This window comes from Felis catus, chromosome D1 (assembly GCF_018350175.1).
Source record: "Felis catus isolate Fca126 chromosome D1, F.catus_Fca126_mat1.0, whole genome shotgun sequence".
Lineage (NCBI taxonomy): Eukaryota > Metazoa > Chordata > Mammalia > Carnivora > Felidae > Felis > Felis catus.
Genome location: NC_058377.1, coordinates 103,540,930 through 103,557,160, shown reverse-complemented (window position 1 = coordinate 103,557,160; position 16,231 = coordinate 103,540,930). Strand labels below are relative to the sequence as shown.

General features: G+C 51.2%; 1 protein-coding gene across 2 annotated transcripts in view; it reads right to left on the bottom strand.

The window, feature by feature from the left end:
- The window catches only part of DTX4 (deltex E3 ubiquitin ligase 4), a 36,735-nt gene that overhangs the window by 6,232 nt on the left and 14,272 nt on the right, over window positions 1–16,231 (bottom strand). For both annotated transcript variants that reach the window (XM_011286915.3, XM_045039339.1), the window contains exons 3-8: window positions 13,912–13,973; window positions 13,429–13,590; window positions 11,585–11,646; window positions 9,969–10,121; window positions 6,782–6,943; window positions 1,410–1,499 (exon numbers count right to left, since the gene is read on the bottom strand). In XM_011286915.3, the coding sequence (XP_011285217.3) occupies window positions 1,410–1,499; window positions 6,782–6,943; window positions 9,969–10,121; window positions 11,585–11,646; window positions 13,429–13,590; window positions 13,912–13,973 (691 nt within the window). The remainder of the gene's footprint in view (window positions 1–1,409; window positions 1,500–6,781; window positions 6,944–9,968; window positions 10,122–11,584; window positions 11,647–13,428; window positions 13,591–13,911; window positions 13,974–16,231) is intronic.

Genomic DNA, 16,231 nt, shown 5'->3' with positions numbered 1-16,231 from the left:
GTAGGCAGCTCATGACCCCGTTCCTTGTGTGGTGTTCATGACTTGCTGGGGCCTGTGAAAGGTGAGTAGGAGGGACAAGCTTCCAGCAGCAGCTGTAGTGGGTTCACACTATTCCACTCGGATTCTCTCTTGCTCCTCTGCTCCCTTCCAGGAGAAGGGCAGAGACCAGAGAAAGGCTGCTCCTTCAGCCTGGATTCCAGGACACGGAGCCCCACGGAGCAGACAGAGTGGACTCATAGCAGCCAAACAAGCCACAGCCACTGGCATGCACAGTGCATGAGAGTCAGCATTTGTTGATGTCAGCCTCTGAGACCAAGGTTGTTACCCAGCAGGACCTAGAGAAAGCTAGCTAAAACCCACTTCCGGTCCAGCACTGCACCCCACAAGAAGGGGCACGACACCCCCTTAGATCAATGGTTGTTTTCCTTTTTGAGATCAGGGAAGGTTTGGAAATCCAATTGTTTTCTGGCCTTAGCCACAGAAAAATGAACATAAAGATTTTTATTCTAATTTTACAATTCATAGAACCACTGAAGCTTGAACCATGAATCACTGGGGATCCAGAAACCCAATGATTTTTCCCTCTGTCTTTTGGGAAAGTCATAGAATACAGAAGTACATTAAAAGAAAAGAAAACAGGTAATCTCCCACAAATTAGGATCCCTGCCCTGGAGCAGTGCCTCTGAAGCTTGAATGTACCGTCAGATCACCTGGGATCTTGTTAAAATGAAGGAGTTTCTAAGGTTCTGCATTTTTTAAAAAAGTGTATTTACCCATTTTAAGAGAGACAGAGAGAGTGCAAGTGGGGGAGGGGTAGAGAGAGAGAGACAGACAGACAGAGAATCCCAAGAAGGCTCCATTCTGTCAGTGCAGAGCCCAATGCGGGGCTTGAACCCACGAAGTCATGAAATCATGACCTGAGCCGAAGCCGGATGCTTAACCAACTGAGCCACCCAGGTGCCCCAAGGTTTGGGCTTCAGTGGTTCTATGAATTGTAAAATTAGAATAAAATCTTTATGTTCATTTTTCTGTGGCTAAGGCCAGAAAATGATTGGATTTTCAAAACCTTCCTGATCTCAACACCAAGCTTCTAGGTGTTGTCACTGGTGCTGGTCCCAGGACCATCTGCTAAGCAGCAAAGCCCCCTGGGAAAGGATCCTAAAATAGATGAAGTATTGCCAGTGCTATCCAGGAGAGGAAAAAGCCCTGCCCCAACTATCCTGCAAAAGAAAACATTCTAATTGTCCCCACCTTAACCTACAGTTGACTCAAATATGACCTTGTTACCATGTGAGTCTATGGTAAAAAAGAGACTCAGCTCTTTAGCCTGTGCACAGCAGGAAGCAAAACTTGGGGCCCTGACACAGAAGCAAATCCTACCCCCCAGCCCCCCAAACCCCCGTTCTTACTTTTCTCCCTTTCTCGCTGTCTGGAAGGTAACAGTGTCTTGGGAAGCCACGGGCGCTGAAACTCTTCCCAGGATTCGGGTGTTCCGGCCCCTGAAAGCAGAAAGGAAGCCGGCGAAGGGCATTTTTCAAGATGTTTTTGATGAAGGGGTGCAGACCATGCGTGACTAATTCAAGTAATGATGACAATAATAACGGTCATAGCGTCTGGACAGAGAACAGATCCCAAAGCAGTGATAGCAGTGGTTTCCCGCCTGTTTTGGAGTCGTTAGACCTGCATTTGGACCCAGAGCGGCCACCTCCCGATGTGTTGGCTGGAGCCCTCTCTTGGGGTGTGGGTTCCCCCATCCATCGAATACGGAGAGTGTGAAGGCTAAAGTGAGCTTGGCACCGCAGTGCATAGTAAGAGCTCAGTAAACGTTCATCATCACCCCCCGGGGGGCTCTGGCCACGGGCTCTTTTGTTTTACAAAAGAGGAAAACTTCAGCCTAGAGAGGTTACAGGGCTTCTCCAATGTCAATGGCTTTGCCAAAATTTAAGCCCAGGCTTCCTGAGGCACATGATGAACTTTTTCCCTCTAAAGTACTCAGAATAACAAAAGTGCCTCTGAGCCAGGAGCCTTGGAGTCATCTTTATCCATTCATCCACTGATGTGCATGTAGGGTCTTGGCTATTGTGAATAATGCTGCAGTGAACTCGGGGGTGCACTGATACCCCAGTTCAGCAAGCAAGCAGGGACAGAAACTGATGCAGAATTTAGCCAGAAGCCAGGCTTCCTAATCAGGATCCACAGGCCCCCTTGAGAAGCTCATGAAAAGTGAGGGATTTTTCTCCCAGAACCAATGCATCTATTCCCCCCCCCCACCCCCAACCCCTTCCCACCCCAAACAGAAATGTTTGTCTATAATTTCTGAGCATCCCTGACCCCCTGAGGGTCTGTGGAGCCATTTAAAAAATCCCTTCTAGATGAAGCCAATCTAATATTGATAATTCCATGCAGCTCCTAGCACAAGCTCTCACACAAATGGTAACTGTCGTGGCTGAAAAAAATGAGTCAAGGAGTGAATGAATGCATGAATGAATGAAGAAACTATAAGAAAATACAGACTTTTCATTTTTTTCTTATAGTGGATGGTGGTTCCAGACTGATTTTTTAGAAATTTATTTATTTATTTTGAGAGAGAGAGAGGGAGAGCAGGGGAGGGTCAGAGAGAGAGAGAAAATCCCAAGCAGACCCTGCGTGTCAGTGCAGAGCCTGATGCAGGGCTCAAACTCTGGAACTGCGAGATCATGACCTGAGCTGAAACCAAGAGTCAGACACTTAACTAACTGAACTTACCCAGGCACCCATCCCTCCCAAACTGAGTTTTAAATCCTGTGATTTAAAAATATTTTTAATAGCATGGCTCAAGATCATCTATCCGTTCCAAATTGAACATCTTAAGCGCAATACAGAAGGGAAATATACCCCTGGGCTGAGAGAGGTAACAACGTCTTCTTGGAGACGCAGGACGTGACAGTTCTGAATTTCATAGTCCCATGAAATCAAAGCACATTTACAACACGCTCACGGCCACAGCTGTTTGTAAGCCAGACTGCCCAACTCCAGAGATGATTCCCAGCACGGCTCTGCCCGCGCCTCACCCTCCTGGGACTTGCCCGTCTGCAACACAGACACCCGCCTGGCACTGACTCCAGGAGGCCGTGTGCTCCCTGCACGTCGCCAAGTGGAGCAGTCACGACTCTGCCTCCTCTAGATTGGAGACTCGTTCTCTGAAGTGAAGGCAGAACTCCAAGTTCTCGATTCCTCTTGGAAACCCCAAGCCCTTGTGGTCTCTGGAGTCTCCAGGGACAGGGACGGACACAGCACTGAGGGGTCCTGCTACTGACTCGCAAGGGGTGGTCTACAGAGTGGCTGCACTGACTGCAGAGAGATGCATTTCCCTTGGTGTAAGCTTGAGTTTTCCTGGACGATCCGTGATCCATGGCGTCTACACAGGCCCCTCAACACCACCCCTCCCACCCCCTCGACCCCCGTGCTGGCTCTCCATTCTTTAGTCCCAGAGGCTGGGAAAAGAATCTCCTGCAAAATGGTTGCCCCGCCCTGATCTTTGCCCTACTTCTCACCAGGGATCAGCCACCGGCTGTCTCTCCCGACTCCCCGACTCACATATTGTCAGTCTTGTCCCTACCATCCCAACTGGCTGCCTCCAGTCATTCCAGAAGGTCGCAGCCGCCCCCACCTCCAACCACATCTCCCTCTCCCTCATCCTCCGCACCTTCCTTGTTCAGGCCCCATGACCAGAATGGTCTCCTAACTGGTCTATCAGGTCACCCCTCACTCCTCCGCCAGGCTGACCTTCCCAAAGTGCAGTCCCAACTACACAACTTCCCAAAATGCTGGTCGCGTCCAGCAGTGAGCTGGACAAACAAAGCCTCACAAATAAAGCTGCAGCCCTCACCATGCTGGCGTCCTTCCATGGCCTGCCCACAGTCCTCCTTCACTCTCTGCTCCTTCAAGCACCCTCCTCCCATCCCCCACCGTCGCAAGTACCCAAATTAAACTCTTCCTTGTGGCCCACCAACACCCCTGCTTCCTCTCCGCCACAACTCTGCTGTGTCCTCCCACTAAAAACCTTCTCCTCCATTTCTTTATGGCTCTCAAGGTTCAACTACTGGTGCCCTGCACCAGAAAGTCTCCTCAGACCCTCCCAGACAGACAGACATAAGCCCTCTTCTTCTTGACCCGGACAAGTAGCTTGCTCACATAATGCCAGTCACCGGGCACTGAGCCCCTGACCACCGTGCCCAATACCACAGCATGCACATACAAATGTTCACTCCCATTCTTACAAAGCCCCCTGCACAGGAGGTTCCCAGCTGTAGGGATGAAAAAACCAAGGGGCACCTGGGTGGCTCCGCTGGTTAAGCATCCAGCTTTGGCTCAGGTCACGATCTCATGGTTTGTGAGTTCGAGCCACGCATTGGGCTCTGTGCTGACAGCTTGGAGCCTGGAGCCTGCTTCAGATTCTATGTACCCCCTCTCTGTCTGCCTCTCCCCTGCTCAGGCTCTGTCTTTCTCTGTCTCTCAAAAATAAACGTTAAAAAAAATTAAAAAAAGAAAAAAGAAACCGAGCTCAGAGAGGTCTGGTGGTTGTCCAAAGTCCCAGCCAATACAGAGTCAGCCCGGATTCAGAACCCAAGTGTCTTCAGACTTTGAAGACCTCTTGTGTTGCCCCCCCCCACCCCCCACAGCGTTTATCTATGGTGCACATTATGTTGTGTTCTATAGTTCGGTGATGTAGACTTATCTTCTCTGACTGGCTGGTAAGTCCTTCCAGGAATAACCATATTTTTCTTTAAATTCTTTTACAGACTATCTCACCTGCTCCGGTTTATTTCTGCCACATCTCTTATTGCTAGTTGGCAATACCTTGCTTATGTCTGGGCATTGACTTCCTCATCCCGCTAGAATGGGGGCCTCCGAGGAGAAAAGACTGTGTCCGCTTTGCTCGCCTTTGCTTCTCCAGCACCTAGAACATGCCTGGCCCATAATCCATCCTCCAATGTTTGTTAAATAAGAGACAAAATGGAAGAAGGCAAGGAGGAGGGAGGAAGGAAGGGTGAACTGATAAATAGTTGCCAAATAAATGAATCTTAGATCAGTTAGAAAATCTTCAATGTGTGAAGGAAGGGGCACATTTGTATTTACTGTTAGGAATAGGGTTCAATTTGTTCCTTAGGGCTGTCTTTCAAAGACTCAAAAGAGGAAAGAAATGCCCACAAAAATCAAAGCCAAGGGACATCTATCGAATTATAAATGCAAATATCATTTGACAAAGAAATTCTACTTCTGGAAAATTATTCTACAGATATACTCACATGCATACAAGGTTATCTGTTACAGGATTATTTGTTGTAGTAAAAAGATTGGAAGCAATCCATATGCCCATCAAGTGGAGACTGTTGAATATAAATTAGGGTGCATGTATACTATGGATTCTCACCCAGAGCCAAGAAGGAACGAAGAAGCTCCCTCTATACCAACATGGGAAGATCTACAAACTATATTGTTAATTGAAAAAACCATGGTGCAGAACAATATGTCTAAACTGTCCCCCTCTGTGTACCAATGGGAGAGGTGCAAACAGTCTTTGCTGCACATGCACGGAGAATCCTGGGGGACACGTAAGAAGGTAAGAACAATGGTGGAACGCGGGGGCAGGAGGTGAAACCGGGTGGACGGAGGAAAGGAAACTTTTCACAGTATAAAATTATCTTATTTCTCTCTGGCTGCTGTAATGAGACACCACAGGCTGGGTGGCTTAAACAACAGAGATCTATTTCTCACAGTTCCGGAGGCTGGGAAGTCCAAGGTGCCAGCAGATCCAGTGTCGGGTAGGCGCCCACTTCCTGGTTCATAGACTGCTGTCTTCTCCCTGTGTCCTCGATTCGGGAAGGGATGCGGGGGCTCTCCGGGGGCTCTTTTACAAGGGCACCCATCCTGTTCACGAGGGCCCCACCACATAACCTGTTCAGTTTCACGGAGTCCCAGCTGGAGAGGAACTTGTACATGGGGGTCTCTCCCACCTCTGATTTAGATGGTATGTAGGTGAGTCCTCGGATTTAGACTTTAAAGTTGATGCTAGAATGAGTTAAGACTTTGGGGACTATTGGAACAGAATGTATTTTGCAAGCAAGAAGTACAAGAAGTAATGGACTGCTATAAACTGAGAGTCTGTATCCTTCGGAAATTAACAAGTTGAAATCTAACCCCCAAGATGATGGTATTTGGAGGTTGGGTCTTGGGTGGGTGATAAGGTCATGAAGGTGAGCCCTCATGAATGGGATTAGTGCCCTCATAAGAGAGACCCCAGAGAGCTCCCTCACCCCTTCTGCCACGAGGACACAGCATAAAGATGTCCGTGACCTAGGAAGCAGGGGCTTACCAGACAGTGAATCTGCCAGCACCTTGAGCTTGGACTTCCCAGCCTCCAGAACTGTGGGAAATAACTTTCTGTTGTTTAAAAGCTACCCAGTCTGTGATATTTTCTTGCAGCAGCCTGAACAGATTAAGACAAACATATTACCGGGGCACCTGTACAGCTTAGTTAGTTAAGTGTCCAACTTCGGCTCAGGTCATGATCTCACAGTTCGTGGGTTCGAGCCCCGCATCGGGCTCTGTGCTGACAGCTCGGAGCCTGGAGCCTGCTTTGGATTCTGTGTCTCCCTCTCTCTCTGCCCCTCCCCCCTCGTGCTCTGTCTCTGTCTCTCAAAAATAAATAAACATTAAAGAAAAAAGACAAACCTATTGCCTGCAAACACTGAAACTTAAAAAATAAGTAAATAAAAGCCCGTGGCTGACTCGGGAGCACCTGAATGCCAGGAGGGATGCTGTAGATGATCCGGATGGTTTTGCAGTCGGGGTGGCCGGGCAGGGAGTGAGGGATGAGGTGGTACTCCATCTTCCCCGGAGGCTGGGTGCCTGTCTTCACCCCATAAATGGTCTTACAGGTTGGACACTGCAAACTTCCGTCCTGAGGGCGCAAGGCAGGAACAGCCAGGTTGGGAAACAGTTTTGGCAACACACCCCTAACCCCACCTAACCCTGGAAGGGGACAAAGATAAAAGGCCAGGGGGACAAAATGCACCCAAATAAGTAAATTCCACAAATTAGCTCCATGCTAAGGGCCATGTAAGAGAGACCCCCCCCCCATCCTTGAAAGGCAGAGCAGCCCATGCGGGCAGGGAACATACACAGGGAGTCATTATTGAACCGTGAAGTACCAAACAACAAAGCACTAGGGAGCAGCCTTTGCCCAACTGCTGAGCATCACAATCCTGACGAAGCTTGCTGGAAACAAAGATGCTTGGACCCCACCCCAGGCCACCAAACTGGATGGGGGGGGGGGGGTTGCTACAGAAAGTAGCAGTGAAGAGTGAGAACTCTGGATTGGATTCTCAGCTCTGCCATCTACCTGCTGGGTGACCTGGAGCAAATCGCTTAACCTCTCTGGGTCTTGGCTTTGTAACAGAACAAGGAAAATAATAGTATCTATCTCACTGGGTTGTTGGAAGGATTGAATTAGAGAACCCACAGGAAGTGCTGACCACTAAGTCGTGTCTCTAACTGTTATTAGTACTTTTATGACCCCCAAGGCTCGTACAGGTTTAGAAACCACTGCTCTGAAAAGAGAAAGTGGGTGTCGTGTGCCCGAGTAGATGAAGCTGACTTTAAGAAAATGGTCCTTAACGAAGAGCTGTGGACTGGTTTTGAAGGATTGAGGACAAGGTCTGCACAAGCAACGAGGGAGGGAATGCGTTGTTAGTGAAGGCGTTTTAAATCTTACAAAAGACTTTACATCTTGTTTCACGTAGGCCTCGCCTGATATCAGCTTTAAAGGAATATTAGCCTTAGTATTTACTATTAGCCTTAAAAATGATTCCCGGGCCGCTTGGGTGGCTCAGTTGGTTGAATGTCCAACTTCAGCTCAGGTCATGATCTCACGGTTTGTGAGTTCGAGCCCCGCATCGGGCTCTGTGCTGGCAGCTCAGAGCCTGGAGCCTGCTTTGGATTCTGTCTCCTTCTCTCTCTGCCCCTCCCCACTTGTGCTCTGTCTCTCAAAAATAAATAAATATAAAAAAAATTTTTTTTAAATGGTTCCCATTTTGGGGCGCCTGAGCAGTTGAGGTCATGATCTCCTGGTTTGTGAGCTCAAGTCCCACCTCTGTCTCCCTCCCTCTCTGCCCCTCCCTCCCCCTCAAATAAATAAATATTTAAAAAAAATTATTCCCTTTTACAGAGAAGAAAACTGAGGCACAGCACCATTAAAGGACTTGACGCTAGTTAGGGCTTGGTCCTCAGCGGTCTGTACAAAGCCCACGGCTCGGTGGCTGTGTTGGGGCGCAGGGCAAGACCCTGGATGCAGACATATAAGGGGCCTTGGCTTCACACTGGGGCCCAGCGAGGCGTGGCCTGCACGGCTGGGAGGAGACCTTGTTCCCAGGCTTTCCAGAAGAAAGTGGGTGAGAAGGAAGGCGTGGGCAGGGAGCCATGTGTGCAGAAAAGGCTGTCACACAGCCAGGAGAGAAGCTCTCCAGGACCTCCGCACCATTTCAGGAGGACAGCGATCCTCTGTGGAGCTATTTGGGGACCTTCAGCTCAAGCTCTACTAATGTTAAAGGAGTAACTTGCATTCAGGGCAATGGAGAAGGTTACTTCATGTGGTCAACGGGACAGGAACCCAAGGCTTGGGGCCAAGCCTTGGCCCTTCTACCTTCTGCTCTGGCCTTAACTTGCTTCGTGGCCTTGGGAGAACCACTGCGTTTCTCTGTGTCCTTTTGTTTCCTCTTCTGTGTGAAGAAAATTTTAAACGGCATGCTTCAAAGTATTAGTGCAAAGAGGAGCTAGATTGTTCTTGAAAACAGTCGTCAAAAAGAGAATGAACATGCTAAAAAATCCCTTTAAATCCAAAATAACCTCTTAAAATACAAAGCCCCAATGAAACCTTTTAACCTAGGGTCAGGAAAGTGAAAACCAGTTCAGACCGCATCATCCATCAGTGACTGAGCATGGGCTCTCTGAGACAAAGGTCCCAAGGTCAGCCCAAGGTCAGCACTCTGGGAACTTCAATCACAGGGCTATATAAAGATGAAGGGAAAAAAAATTATACCTATAATACCAAGGAGATATCCATTTGACTAATAATGGTAATAATGCCCTGGAAAGTAGGTATTGTTTTATCTCCATTTTCCAGATGGAAAATGAAATCTCAGAGAGATTGAAAATCTTGCCCACAATCACTCAGTTACTAAAGCCAGGGTTCAAGCTTGGGTCTGCTGACTCTCTCCTCTCCTCTTTCCCACAGCAGGAGAAGTACAGAGCAGACCCCGAAAGGCAGGCTTTTGGGGGGGAGGGGATGAGTAAGAAGCTGGGGACAACAGGGAAACCTCAAATTCTGCTGCGATCCAAGCAGGGTCTGGAGAAGCAAGTAGGATTTGAATTCATGGGGAGAGGGGAGTGATGGTTATTCCAGGCACAGCAAAGGACGTGAGGGATGTCAGTGGCTTAGTAAAAGCTCGGACAGTGTAAAGAGAGAGTTAGCATCTAAGGAGACTCGCAGATTCCTGGAATCCAGCTTCATGGAGGAACACTGCTCTGCCGTCAGTATGGACCAGGTGAGCATCACAGACAGCCTTCCCCTCCTCCAACAGTGAGCTTCGAAGGGACTAGAAACCTGCCCACACTGGGAGTAATGAACGCTCACTATGGGCACACTGTCAACGCCCCTTCGCCCCAAGAACTCTCATGGACTGAAGTCTACACCTCTCAGACCATCACACCCACTGTAGAGATGGGGGAGGGGAGCAGTTGGGTAAGACAGGTTTTGCGAACGTTATAATTGTGTGGACGCTGACCCTGCTGAGAACAGCCAAGATCCTCACTCCTGCTGCCCCCAGGGTGCCTCTCAGACACCCCAAATCACCCCAACAGGGCCTTCACGCTTTTGCTCCTCCAGGGCCCGTGGCGGGCGGGGGCCAGCCCCGCAGGCTGGCACTAACCTTGTTGCCATTGTTGTACATGGCGACCAGACAATAGATGTGGTAGATGTGGCCGCATCTGGACAGCCTTCCCACCAGGTCAGGCTTGACTGTTGGCTGCAGGCCCTTGTAGCCCGAGGGGGCCGTGAGGCGCTCCATACAGATGGTGCAGTCCTGGGGGTGGGAGGGGACAGAGCAGAGAGGCCTTCAGCGCTGGCCCAGCCTGGGAGGCCAGAGCATCTCCGCAGTGATTCTCGCATGATCAGACGTCCGGTGAGGTGTCCCCGTTCCTCTTCTAGAAAACCCACAAACCAGGATATATACAGACATGCCCTTGGGAATCGAAATCTAGGTTTATCTCACTTTACACAGCAGAAAAGTTCCTGGAATAATCGCTGCTGGTGGCACAGGCCACCTGGGGCTCACCACCAAAACTGTCCTCTCCTTTAGGGCAATGATGAGACACTGTCCTTCCTTGGTGTTCTCCAATGGCTTGCGGAGGAAACAGACACTTGCTGACAGACCCTTTATTTAAGCTGAACGTTTGCAAAGCAACTGTATCTCAAGTGTACCAGAGGGGCTGCTGTTTAAATAAGTCAACAAGAGGCACTCCTGGGTGGCTCGGTCAGCTCAGCGTCTGACCTTGGCTCAGGTCATGATCTCACTGTTTGTGAGTCGGAGCCCTGAATGGGGCTCCGTGCTGACAGCCTGGAGCCTGCTTTGGATCCTGTGTCTTCCTCTCTCTGCCACCCCTCCTTCACTGCATATGCTCCCTCCCTCTCCCCACCCTCAAAAATAAAATAAATACTGGGGTGCCTGGGTGGCTCAGTCGGTTAAGCATCCAACTTCAGCTCAGGTCACGATCTCGCAGTGCATGAGTTCGAGCCCCACGTTAAGCTCTGTGCTGACAGCTCAGAGCCTGCAGCCTGCTTGGGATTCTGTGTCTCCCTCTCTTTCTCTGTCTCTCCCCCACTCAACGCTCTGTCTCTGTCTCTCGAAAATAAATGAACATGAAAAAACTTTTTCAATAAGAAAATAAACATTAAGGATAAATAAATCAATAAGCCTACAAGAGGATTTCTCAACCTTGGCACTATTGACATTTGGGGTTGGTAATTCTTCTCCGAGGGGGCTGTCCTGGGCACGGTGGCTATTTAGCACCCTTGGCCTCCGCCCATTAGCAGTTCCCTCCCCCACACCCCCCTCCTGCCCCCCCATGCAGGACTCCCTCTGGCTGAGAACCACAGGGCTACATCAAGCCCATTTAAAAGTCAGTTCCCATGGGGCGCCTGGCTGACTCAGTTGGTTAAGTATCCGGCTCTTGATCTCAGGGTCATGAGTTCAAGCCTCCTTAAAAAAATAATAATAAGTAGAAGAAGAAGAAGAAGAAATAAACGTCAGTTCCCAGCGCTTGTCATGCCGTTTTTGCTACATTCAGACTGTTAACGGGAAGGTGGTTTAGAATGCAGCCTCGGTCTGCGGCTCCAGACCGCCAGCCTTGGAGCCCTGGGTCAGCTCTGAGCGGCTCTGTAGCAGCCGAGACGGACGCAGAAATCCGCTCCTGCTGCAACCTGTGGAAAACCCCGGCGGAGGAGAAGCTGTGGGTGAACCCCGCCCTGCCTCCCCCCTGCGCTCACCTCATCTGGCGGGTGCCGGACTTTCTGCAGATACTTCTTGAGCACCTCCTCTGGGGTTTTACCTGTGGGGGGACAGGGTGGTCGGTGGGCCACCAAGACAGAGGTAAGGGATCAAACGGCCTCATCAGGCTGGGCATGCGGAGAGGGGAGCCAGCAGCCAGGCTCAAAGCAGGCAGGGGGAGGAATTCATTCTGCAACCACATTTAAGAATCTGAAAGGGAATCGGCAGGAGGAGGAAGGAGCTAGGTGTCTGGGAAGGTGGGAGGTGTGCCTGCCTGTCTTTCCCTCCCGCAGTCTTTTTCCTGACAGCGCCCCCCCCAACCCCGCCCCGGGCCTGTTTTCACCAAACCCACTTTTTAACTGAGATGGGTGGTGTGGGACTCTCTTCCGTGTAATCAAAGAGCCTGGGCATGCCCAAACGATGAGGCGAGGTAGCAGAAGACAGCACTGTGTAAACTGTTACGCGTTAAAAAAAAAAAAATGAGGTAGGCTTATCACATGCTTTTTACAGTGTGCCGAGTACTGTCTCGGTGTGTAATGTGGTGTCAAAGTGATTTTATTTTCATGGGAAAGCAGGAAGCTATGCCCACAGCTCCCTTGGCCGCTGACGGTGCGGGAGACCAGCAGCAGGGAAGCATCCTGACAGGCTGCAGCGATTCTGGAATTTCTCTGGGGGCTGGACCTCTAGGAGGCCTCCCAGTCTGAAGGCAGGAGACAGGATGATACAACCTTAAAAAGGACCAGTTCCTCCCTGGGGACCCCTCTTAGCTTCTCTCAGCTTGTATTTTCTCACCTGTGAGATCCGGCAAAGCAAGAGTGCCCACTCAAAGGGTTGCTTTGACAATTAAAGAAGCTAATGGACGCACAGACCTTTAGCACTTTTCCAGCTAAGGATCCAACATGTGCTATTAATAATCACAGGAAGCGCGGGAAAGTGTGAAATCCTGTCATTTCCTATCAGACTATGAACAGGGCAATTGAGTTCATTTAAGCAGAGAACTTCTGATGGAGTAGAAAAGTAGGGCAAGGGTTTGAGGAAGCAGATCATGCAACCGCCAAAACCCAGGATGCAGGCCCTTCCTTCCCACCAGCCCGCTTCTAAGAATGAAGCTTCTGTTCATTGAGAGCCTCTTGCTTGCCAGGCCCTGGGCCCAGTTACAATATACATGAGATCTCACGGACCCTTCAAAACAAGGTTGTAAGGTGGGGGCCTGGGGTGACGGTCAAGACATTTAACAACCAACACCAGCGGCCAGAAAGACCGGCCGCAGAGCTGAGACAGGGTAGACACACATCTGGACCCCCTGGTGACGGCACTGTGCCCAGGGAGGAAGGAATGCCTGAAGGAAGGTTCGAATGGTCAGCCTAGGGGCTCTGGGGGGACACAGGGCAGTGGTCACTCCCTGTCATGGATGCGTTCTGGGGCACACCTGCCCCATACTTGTTGTGAGCATTTTTTACCCCATTGTAAAGGAAAGAAAAAGGGCTCTCTGCGGTCACATGACTTGGAAGTGTCACAGTCAGGACTGGAACCCAGGCTGTTCTGGCTCCAGGGCCACAGTGACAGTCCCCTGTATCGTATTTTATGCGTCACGCTTGGTGGTTCTGTGTCTCTATATTTCCCGACCGTGTTTTTGCACTTCTTAAGGTGCCTCCCTCTCACTCACGCACAATCCACTTTGGTGCAATCAGCAGAACAGGGGGTAGTTGGGCCCACTTAGCAGACGCAGAAACGAAGGCACAGAGGGTGAAGCCACGGGTATGACCTTGGGTGATGGCGGCAAAGCCACGGCCAAGGCCCACGCCTTTGACTCCCACACCCCCTAAGACAAGGAGGCTGATACCTTTCTTGGCCTGCTTTTTGGTGGTCTTGCGGCTCGTGTTGGAAACCCCTGGGATGGATTTGATTTCGCTCTTGCTGACCGGGGGCGGGTGGAGAACCAGCTTGGGCGGCCTGGTGAGGCACACGGGCAGCCCGGCTGCACTCATGAGAATCCCGGTGATTCCTGGAAGGGCAGGGCGTGAGCTCGGACTGCAGAGTTAGTTCTCAGCATCCCACCAACCGCCCTCCCCGGGAACCCGCCCCCCTGTTTCCCCGGCACAAGCTCTCATGCATGACTCACTCAGCCTCCCCTGGCCCGCGCTGCCTGCCCCAGAAATGTGTGCCTTTGCTCCTCTCCAACAGAAGCTGTGCTTCTTCCCGCCCTCCCCACCCCGCTCCCAACATCCACATTTGCTTTCATTCAATTCTTTCTTTGCGGTAAATGCTCACCACCTCCTTGGCCCGAGCTTTCCTTTTCCCCGCCCGCCGTAAAGCAAGCGCTTACCTGCCAGGGCCGGATTAACAGGACTGGACCCATTGAGGTTCTTTACTGGCACAGTGGGGACCCTGTGGAAGGAAAGGGCCGACAAGTGGGGTGGGGTTGGAACCCCCAAAATCCACTCACTGAGAGGTCCCTTTTCCGACAGAAACTACTTATCTCTATTCAAGGCAGAGTCGGTTCTTAGCACCACAAGCAGGAAATGTTAACGTTTAAAATCTAAGTCCGACCATGTCACCCCTCCCCTCGGAACCCCCCAAATTCGCAATGGCTCCTTAAGTCTCTCGAGGTCCCGGCAAAGCCCACACAGCTCCGCGTGACCTGCCAACGTCCCCCCCACCGTGCTCAACCCTCATCTTCCTGGTCTCCTCACATACCCCTCACCATTTTATCCTGCTCCAGCTGGGCCACACTGCTGCCTCAGGGCCTTTGCCTATGTGGCTCCTTCTGCCTGAAATGCTGTCTCTGCCTCGCCTCCTCCTACGGATCCTTTGGTCTCGGCTCACCTTTTTGTGAGGTTCCTGAGACCATCTCATTTAATACCGAGACCCACCCCTCCATCCCACCCCGGGACTCTCAAGCCCTCTTGCCTCACTCTCTTTCGTTTTTGTTTTGTTTCCCCCAGGGAAATGATGGTTTAAAAACATTTTTTTAAGTTTATTTCTTTTGAGAGAGAGAGAATGAGCGGGGGAGGCACAGAAAGAGAGGGAGACAGAGAATCCCAAGGAGGCTCTGGGCCGTAGCATGGAGCCTAACGCGGGGCTCGAACTCACGAACCACGAGATCATCACCCGAGCCGACACCAAGAGTTGGAGGCTCAACCGACTGAGCCACTCAGGTGCCCTGGAACTGATGGTTTTTAAAAAATAAGCTGTTGCTTTACTCTCGCCCCCTCCAGAATCAAAACTCCACACGGACAAATATCCTCACAACCTGACACTAGCAGGCATTCAGTGAGTGTTTGTGGAGCGAATGAAAAATGGAGAGGCAAGTTCAAGCCCGGGTGGGTGTACCAAGTGACTCCTGAGAAGCTTTTAAAAAGACAGAGCCCCAGGCCCGAATCAGAATTCCCATGGCGGGGGGGGGGGGGGGGGGGGGCACGGAACCTGCATTTTCTCTCGCTTCTGGAGAGGATCCAGATAAGGTTGATCCCAGCCTGACATTGGGAAACCACTGCTCCAACAGCTGTTACCCCTCCTTTTCGCTGAGAAATCTAAATACCAGGCAAAGCCTCCTCCTCTTTCTGTCCTTCTCCCCAGAAACCCGAGCCAGGCTCTGGAGAGGAGTCCGCACAGCTGCCTGGAAAGGCGAGGCCTCCCACGACGCCAAATAGAAAAACATGGGGACATGTGGGGCTGGGTTGTGCGCCATCGCCCCTGCCACCCAGGCTTCCACAGATGGGCTCGGAGGGGGAAAGGGAGCTCGAGGACGTCAATGGACTAGGTCACAGATGACTCCAGGGGCCAGAGAGCCTGAGAAGCCAGCAGATCTGCTATGGGGGGTTGGGGGGTAGAGTGGTGCTGGGAATACGGGAGGGGAAGGGGCTTGTTCAGTTGTTTCTTTGCAGTGTTCGTTATTTGCTTACATGCTCATTCATACAGAGCCCTCCTTCCGGTTGGACTCGCCCCTAGAGCCTGAGGACACGGCGGTGAACAAGACAGCCTGTGGCCCTTCATCCGTGTGTGACCCTGAAGAGCCCACCTGGTACCAGACACGGTTCTAACCGCTCACATCGCACAAATCCATCTAAGACTTCCAACAACCTCCACAGGAGGTGCCGTTATCATTAGCTCCAATTTAATGGGCAAGGAGGTTGAGGCACAGAGAGGGTGAGCAAACCCGATGGAGGTCACACAGCTAAGGATTCAAACCCAGGAAATCTGGCTCCGGAGCCCGCTGTTGTAGCCACTCGCCGTGCTGGGCTCTTGTGTCTCTGTGACCCCTCTGTCACCCCACGTGGCAGACAGAGGACATGGGGAACAAAGAGCGTGTGGAATAAATCTAGGACTACGAGAGAGGGGCTGGAATGGGGGGCCTCAAGGCTGAGGACAGGGCCTGCCTGTCCGCCACATGCCCACAGGGATGGGCGCTTCCCCGGCTACGCTGAGTCTTCCGGGGCCCCTGTCCCTTCCCCGGGATGATGACACGTGCACCAGGGCTGTGGGAAGGATGTGAAAGAACAGATGTGGGAGCGTTCGTGTCTCAACAGACCACCGCAGCCTACTTTCCACCCCCAGGATAAATCAAACCCGGATGGGGAGAGGGGAAAGCTGAATTCAACACAAAGGAAAGCTGGCCAAGAAGAGAGGCCCAGCCTTGCTTCTGG